Source organism: Pimephales promelas, chromosome 2 (assembly GCF_988280905.1).
Source record: "Pimephales promelas chromosome 2, fPimPro1.hap1.1, whole genome shotgun sequence".
Taxonomy (NCBI): Eukaryota; Metazoa; Chordata; class Actinopteri; order Cypriniformes; family Leuciscidae; genus Pimephales; species Pimephales promelas.
Genome location: NC_142770.1, coordinates 31,199,518 through 31,207,688, shown reverse-complemented (window position 1 = coordinate 31,207,688; position 8,171 = coordinate 31,199,518). Strand labels below are relative to the sequence as shown.

The 8,171-nt window shown below is 36.6% G+C and overlaps 1 protein-coding gene across 1 annotated transcript; it reads right to left on the bottom strand.

The window, feature by feature from the left end:
• Window positions 1–681: 681 nt before the first annotated feature.
• Window positions 682–7,435, bottom strand: LOC120485837 (uncharacterized). The gene is made up of 13 exons (XM_089119539.1): window positions 7,308–7,435; window positions 7,069–7,214; window positions 6,657–6,882; window positions 6,491–6,566; window positions 6,083–6,363; window positions 5,301–5,363; window positions 4,461–4,543; window positions 4,029–4,082; window positions 3,749–3,954; window positions 3,441–3,540; window positions 2,908–3,055; window positions 2,636–2,733; window positions 682–790 (listed from the first exon to the last, which is right to left on the bottom strand). Exons 2-13 carry the CDS (start codon window positions 7,173–7,175, stop codon window positions 682–684), a joined length of 1,551 nt encoding a protein of 516 aa, XP_088975665.1. The 5' UTR covers window positions 7,176–7,214; window positions 7,308–7,435.
• Between the last annotated feature and the right edge of the window lie 736 nt (window positions 7,436–8,171).

Below are 8,171 nucleotides of genomic sequence, written 5' to 3'. Positions count from 1 at the left end.
ACCGTGTCACGCATAATCAATGCTTGCTCAAAAAAAAAAAAAAAAAAAAAGTCGGTCAGTCTATCTATATCCTCGAGACCCAGGCAGCCAAACGTTGTGCCTGAACTCGTTCACGTTCATGAACTCGTTCATATTTTGGGTGAACTAAACGTATTGTTTTACTGCCTGTCCTGATTAACGTGTGAACTCTGTGAACGCACGCTCTCTCAGTTTAACTTCGTTCAATATGGAGTTACCTTTGTGTCTTTTTTATTCAATCAAACATACTGCGTTTGAGAGTAAATCTAATTATTTTGTAATAAAATAATAAAAGAGTGCAAAAAAGTCTTCTAAAGGCTCAAAAATAAAGAAGTTGATAACAAAATTATTTGCAGTGCGTGTACTCTATTGAAAACGTTTTTTTTATTTTTTGTGTACTTCAAAAACTTTTCATCAAAACCCCACACATGTTGCTCTCCTTTCTGCTGTATTTTTTGCGGGTGTAAATATTTTGCTTGCGGATTGAAAAGTTTTGCTTGCGAGTTGAAAAGTTTTGCTTGCGAGTTGAAAAGTTTTGCTTGCGAGTTGAAAAGTTTTGCTTGCGCGTGTTCACCGTACCGCAGTGGGCGGTCTCTAACAACCATATGAAAGGCCTTTTTCTATTGGTCACCCTCGATTGAAGTGACAGGTTGGCCACGCCCACTACAGTTTCCCGCCGCTGCTGCCGCTGCCATCATCATCATCGTTCGTCGCCAGTCTGTCTGAGGGAAAAGCGAGCGATCTTCCAGAATGGCGAGCAACAGGTCGTTTACTGGGTAAGTAAGACAATTTAATATCATAGTGACAACTGACAAGTGAACTGAATGGTTCTCTCTTCTTATGCTGTCCCATTTTAATAACGTTACGTTGCGTCGGATAGACCAGTCTGTAGTTAGTGTTACCGATGACTAGATTGTATTAGCCAACACCAAATAGTACCGTTTGCCGTGTGATTGATTGATGTCCAATGTTGCTATCTGAGGAGACATACATAATCACATTGGATTTTCTCAGCGTGACGTTAAAGGCCACTATTTTCGATGTCTGTATAGTTAGTTTCTGGAGTAAATACTTAGCTACACGACTTTGGCCAATGGTTTTTAGATTCGCCATAAATTCGAGGAACTAACGTTATAATTATAAGATTCCTTCGGTGCACCAGCCCCTTAAAGTCATAGGCACGTTAGTATTTTCACCCAAAAAATAGTTTAAAGTCAGTTATTCATCGGTTATGTTGCTGTAGTGTGTCAGAATTGCGTCACCTTGGAGATGTTGCCACAGTGCTTCTGGATTTAACGTTAGTCTGTCTCAGTTTTTTCTGTTTCTTCATGTAATCCCAGAAAAAAAATCAATGATGGTGAAATCAGATTACCTGTACACTGAAAAAAATGATGTGTTGGCTTTACTTAATTTTTTCATGTAAACAGGTTCCACCGGTTGCACATAACTTTGTTTTGTTAAACAAACATAATTTGTTCATGTAACTTCAACATCATGGAAGTCATTTTAAGCCATCCAATCAAACTCTGAGCTGAGTGTTAAAGTTAATGAGATAATTAAGTGAATAATTGAGTGATGATTGAGCATTATTGAAGACACCTGATGATAACAAGCAGAATCACTGAAGGAGAAAATCACAAATTGTAAGTCACCGTTATGGAGATCAGTGTTTGCTTTAGTTGGGCTCTTGACCCTTACACTTTTACTTTAAACTTTGTTTGGCTGCTGTTATCGATTTATAACAGGCAAATGAACAAAGAAAATTGTGATCCGATATTGTTGGTTATGTTTTGACATAATCATGCTGTGATCTGTAAACTCTAAAAATTCATAATTCTGATGGGAACCTGTGCACAAAAAGAACTACAAAATTCGCCTGCTTTACGTCAAGCGCTACAATAGTCATTATTTAGTTTTTCTTCGTTTCTGATGTCGCAATACATCATCCTTTCATGAAATCATGTAACATACGCTACCTTGTCTGTGGACATCTTTCATTCTAAAGCCGGTGCTGGGTAAACAGTGAGCGTGCGTGCAACGGTAGGCTAAATTATTTACGACAGCGGCAATGAACAATTTAGTTTCCAACCAGTAGGGCGACTGAAGTGGAAAATTTACTTGGTGTTACTTTAACATGGGGGAGATACAGATTTAACTCACTTTTGCAGCCTGCCTCAAGCGGCCAGTAATTGCAGTTTATTTCACTTCCGTATTGGTTTCAAGAGAGAGACGGGGAGGTTGTCGCTTGGCAGCAACAAAGCATCAAACGGCAGTTGCGCAGTAATACTAATGTAATGTGCTCACAGGTGTATGTTGAGTAATTTACAACGGCTTTGAACATAGCTCAACCAATCAGAATCAAGGACTGGAACTATAAAATAGTTTTATTACATTTATTTGTATAATTGAAATATATTCCTTTGGTTTAAATAACAACATTGTATGAGTCTGTATATAGAAAGACTCATAGCTCCCATCAAACAAGTCTATAATTGTGAGTGTGATATTGCTCAATTTCATCTGGTTTAAAATGTACCATACTACAACACAGCAGGCATTGTATTTCATTTAAGAGTTGATACTTATGTAAATGAACAACCATTTTCTCAGTGCTGACCTTAATATGCTTTCCTTGTGGTCAATGTCTATCAGTCCAGTGTAGCCACAGTCCAGGATATCTTTTGTGTAGTTGGACAGGTCAGATGCTTCTTCAATCTACAAGTAAAATTTTACCTTTAATAAATAGTAACAAGCATGGTTCACAGCTTAATTTTAAAGCAAAACCAATTTGTCAGTGGCTTTATAACATGATAACACCAAACTAATTTACTTGTACACAATAATTAATAGATAACTTGTATCTAATGAAATTAAGTCAACCAGACCTACCATTTTGATTAGTGGTGATATCTCTGTGTCATATACACCATCCCTTTTGATGTTACCAGTAACAAGGTATTCGTAACACCATTCTTGCATAAATCGTGGTGCCGGTCCTCCTTGCGCAATGCTCACAGCAAATATTTCACCTGCAACTCTGCAGATATATACTGTTTTATATATGGACAACAGTTCATATGAAGAGTTCAGATGCAAAAGCCTCTAAATGCCATTTGAAATTTTCTTCTTTAATGATGATTTTTATCAAACTTGTATATTTAAGTTCAGTAATTTCACTTAAATAACAATTAATAGGTAATTATCATAGCCATTTAAGTGAAATCACTGAACTTAAATATACAAGCTTTATAAAAATGATCATTCTAGAAGAAAATTTCAAATGGCACTTAGAGGCTTTTGCATCTGAACTCTTCATATATATACCATTGTGGTATTCCAAATTTTTCTTTTATCTGCAATGATTTAGAAGGAATTGTGTGAATATAAAGTTAGTAAACCCAAAATCCAATGGTAAGACATACTTGAACAGCTCATTATCCAGATCATTGAGGGAGTACTTCGGTGTTTTCCCTTTCTTCGCATCACCTTCAAAGAGACGTTTTTCAATGCCAGCAACCATAGCTAAATCCAGGAAAAAAGATTAAATATCATTAGGCTAGAGAGAGGGGCATTGAAAAACAGCACAGCAGTGATATTTCAAATAAAGACCATGTATTTTTAGAATAATGAAATCTAGGAATATGATTTTATATATATATATATATATATATATATATATATATAAAAATTAACATGTCAAATAAATGCATGATTAAAGCAAACCACACACTGGACAGAAACTCTTTCCTCAGTGCCCCTGTGTCAACTCCTGGCTCTCCCAGGAAGATTATTTTCAGGGGATTGACAGGGCTTCCCGTTTTTTGACGTTTCCACAGCTTCAGACCTCTCTCAACCATGTTGTCTCGTGACACACAGATTTCAAAGGTCTTTGTGGTATTTATCTGTGCTGCTGCATGACGAATCACATCCTCCTCACTGGAAATAAAAATAAAGTAAATAAATATATATCCTTTTTGAACAGAAGCAATGAATATGGTCAGGTAGTTTACCATGAGATATGATCCAAATCAGAGCAGGGTATTTTTTCTGGCACTCCATCTGGACTGTTTTTTGTTTAAAAGCAAAAATATAATAATTGATACATATTCAGGTTATAAACATTTCACCACTTTTAAACATTTTCAAACACTTCAGCAACAGTGTAAACACAGATAAAAGAAATATTAAACCCCAAAATTATCACTCAACCTCATGCCATTTGACCAGAGAAACGCACAAGGATATTTTTTTTTTTATGAAGATATTTTTCTTCAACATTGCCAGATTCAATTTGGTTTTTGTATATGGTTTAATTTTGTGAGTGAATAAATAATTACATTTTGACCTGTTCATCATACAGTGATCATATTCAGAACACAACATTTATAACTAGGTGTTATTTAATTTAAGCTTTATTGCGAGTCACTATTACCATTCATTACCTTTCTCCACAAAAGCTGGCATGCAATTCTAAGTCAGAAACTGGAAAGGTTCCTGTGCATATTGGGCACTGGGCCTCAAGTGCCTAAAAGTTAAAGACAAAATGTTGACAGGGCCAATTCTGTAGAAGTAATTGATAATTGACAATGGCTATGTTTACATGCAACCAAATAATCCATTAGTAATCGGATTTAATTCGATTTAGTTTGATCCGAATGATTGATCGGATTGAAATGGGTGGTTTATTCCTTTTCTAATCCGATTGAGAGAACATGCATGTAAACACTTGATCGGATTGAAAACCGAAACTGGAAAGGACTGCGTTTGTGCAATGATGTGGAAATGCAGTTGTTCTTAAATAAAATGTCACAAATGACTGTTTTTCTAAAAGTCCTCTACACTCATCATCTGTGAAATAGTAGCGGACATTGTTCCATCAGTCAATCTTTCATACTCTCATCCATAGACACTTTATTTTGCCGTTTTTACAGTTTGATAAATATAAGCAGCACAGCATAACAGTTCATGTGCTCATCGTTTCCCAATCAGAACCCGAAATAGATACATATGTCTGCTCTTTAAAACAAAGAAAATAAGCAATGTAGGAGAATGGAATGCACAAACAGCAGGAAACGCTGTATATTCATGCAGTGAGCGCATTTAAAATAATCGATCATGATTTGAAACTTGTGGCACATTAATGCACACATCAACCCGATCACTTTATGTATCGTTGTTGTAAACTACGTTCGGATTCATCAATCAGAATGACTTCATTCCAGTTGAAACAAAAGGTGTTATGTAAACACAGCCAATGTTAAATGTAGCTTTTGGTCGTGTACCTCCTGAGGGTGATGTATATCATTAGATGATGTTGTCTCCTCTATAAACACCAAATCTTCTTCCTGCAAAGAGAAAAGAAAAATGTAAAACATAAAAAAATTATTAGAAGTCATGGGCATTTTGAAATGTGGTTGTGAATGTGTTAAATGTGTCCTAGAATGAGGTTATTTTATTATTTCATACTGTTTCCTGGGTTGCCCTTATAATGTTAGTTTAGTTTTTAGATCAAAAATACTCATAATTTAGAAATAAAAGGCATTTTTACTAGCCTGATTTTAGCCTCTGATTTGAACATTATGTTTGAAGGGGCGTGTCTGCTGTGAGACTTCAGTGTAACCACCCACTGCTGTGATTGGCTGACATGGTTGCATATGAAATAGCTACGTATTACATGTCTCTTGAATACCTTTACTACAGCTATTATATGTTTTTACTATTACAGCTATCGAGATTAATGAATTGTGAGATGTTTATAAAGTATTTAAATCTATTTCCATCACATAAAATGTTGCCGTGATGAGCAATGAGCAAGCAGATGAGGATCTGTTGATCGCGAGACTGAAGATCTTATCATTGCAACGCAGTTTCTGCACTCTCTCTAATGCTTTCACCAATGCAAACATGATGATGTACAGTAAGAGCTTTCCTGGTGCAGAGTAACGTGCATCATTGATTTCATAACGAGTTTGGCAAGTGTCCAGATAAACTCGCTTTAACACTTGCGTTTCAGATCGTTAAAATAGGGCCCAGAAACCTAAAGGCTACGCAACATAGTTTTTACCTCAATTTCAGAGTTTTCTGAGTTGTGCATGCTGTCACACTGGTCAACATGCAAAGCCAGTGTCTGAAGGGGCATCAGAGTCCTGCATTTTTTACAAGTTGCCTTTGGCATTCGGGCAAATTCAGGTGCATCTGGTGGCAGTGGTGTCATGTCAAGCTCATCCTGCAACGGCACGACGTACAGCAAGTTCTTCCCACCATTAGAAGCACTTTTGATCACTGATCCTGTATACCCCTCTGCCTCCAATGGTATTACAGATATTCTTCTCCTTCCATTCCCACCTATATGAGGGTAATACAACAACTGAAAAAGAGAATAACTCTACGGTATAATTCATTAATGTTTTCTGTACTGAATGGACTAATTTATATTACTGAATTTTAACACCAAATGATGATAAAAGCAGACCTGCAGCTTTGAAAAGAAGCCACCTGTCTTCCAAATCGTTCATCTTTGAGTACGCTTCCCGCAGCAAACTTGATAACTATGTTATGGTTAAAGAAAAACCTTAAAACACTGACACAACAAATAATGCTATTCAGAATATGCATTTGCTTAGGATCGGGCTCCTCACCTCTGCATGTGTTGTATCCGATGTCAAGGACAGGGTCCTCTTTCCTAACCCTGCTTGCATGAGCTCCAGCTCTTCAGATATAGACGGGGTTGTATCAGATTTAGAGCCCAGCAAAGACACAGAACAATCAAACGTTTTCTGTGCTTTTGCTGGTACTGTTGGCCTTTGACTTCTGGCAAGATGTCTTTTATTTTTGCCAGCATTTTTAAAAAATCCAGGAAAAGATCTGCAAATTATAGAACAGGTAAATTTATTAATGTGTGTTTTTGGTGTTTATTTTTGAGTAGCAAGAAATACTATTTTTAGCTGCTGCACCCTATGCCGAACTTCTATCACTATAAAAAAAAAAAGAATGTTTGCGTATTCTGTGTAACACCTGAACTGGTCCTTTTAAAATATGCTTGCTATCTACCTAGTCATTTCATGTTCCACAGTAGGTCTTACTGACTGCTGGCTCTGGCTCTGAGTCTGACCCTGTCTTGCATTTTCCTCAGGGATAACTCTGGCCACCAAGGACATAAAATGTTGTGCTGCTTCGGTTACAGCACGTTGGTTATACTGGGGAAAAAAGGTTGCAAATCACTAGTATTGTAATACTGACCAAAACAAACTGCCAACTGATTAATTTGTAGAAATAAGCTAATAGCTTACCTGCGGTTGTGACCTGCCTGGTTGGCTTTCAATTCTGCCAATAAGACAAAGAAAATAACTCAAATTTAATGTAAAACATACAATAACTATACATGCAATACACTGTGAAAATCAAAAATACAATCCATGTGGCTAGATCAATGTACACATTATCACACACACATATCAGTACATACATACAGTACTGTGTAAATTTTTTAGGCACTTGAGTATTTTCACCCTCAAAAATAGATGTAAAATATCAGTGTTACATTTACAAACATGCACTTAGCCATTAATTGTAATAATCCAGTGAGATGTGTATATGCACAATGAGTCTGACAACAGCCGCTATACAGGTAATCTGATTTCACCATCATTGATTTTTTTTCTGGGATTACATGAAGAAACAGAAAAAACTGAGACAGACTAACGTTAAATCCAGAAGCACTGTGGCAACATCTCCAAGGTGACGCAATTCTGACACACTACAGCAACATAACCGATGAATAACTGACTTTAAACTATTTTTTGGGTGAAAATACTAACGTGCCTATGACTTTAAGGGGCTGGTGCACCGAAGGAATCTTATAATTATAACGTTAGTTCCTCGAATTTATGGCGAATCTAAAAACCATTGGCCAAAGTCGTGTAGCTAAGTATTTACTCCAGAAACTAACTATACAGACATCGAAAATAGTGGCCTTTAACGTCACGCTGAGAAAATCCAATGTGATTATGTATGTCTCCTCAGATAGCAACATTGGACATCAATCAATCACACGGCAAACGGTACTATTTGGTGTTGGCTAATACAATCTAGTCATCGGTAACACTAACTACAGACTGGTCTATCCGACGCAACGTAACGTTATTAAAATGGGA

Coding starts and splice junctions, on each gene's coding strand:
- LOC120485837 (XM_089119539.1), bottom strand. CDS start 7,175: ATGTCCTTGGTGGCCAGAGTTATCCCTGAGGAAAATGCAAGACAGGGT. Junction 5,364..6,082: donor CAGAAAACTCTGAAATTGAG/GTAAAAACTATG, acceptor TTCTCTTTGCAG/GAAGAAGATTTGGTGTTTAT. Junction 4,083..4,460: donor GCCAGCTTTTGTGGAGAAAG/GTAATGAATGGT, acceptor AACAAAAAACAG/TCCAGATGGAGTGCCAGAAA.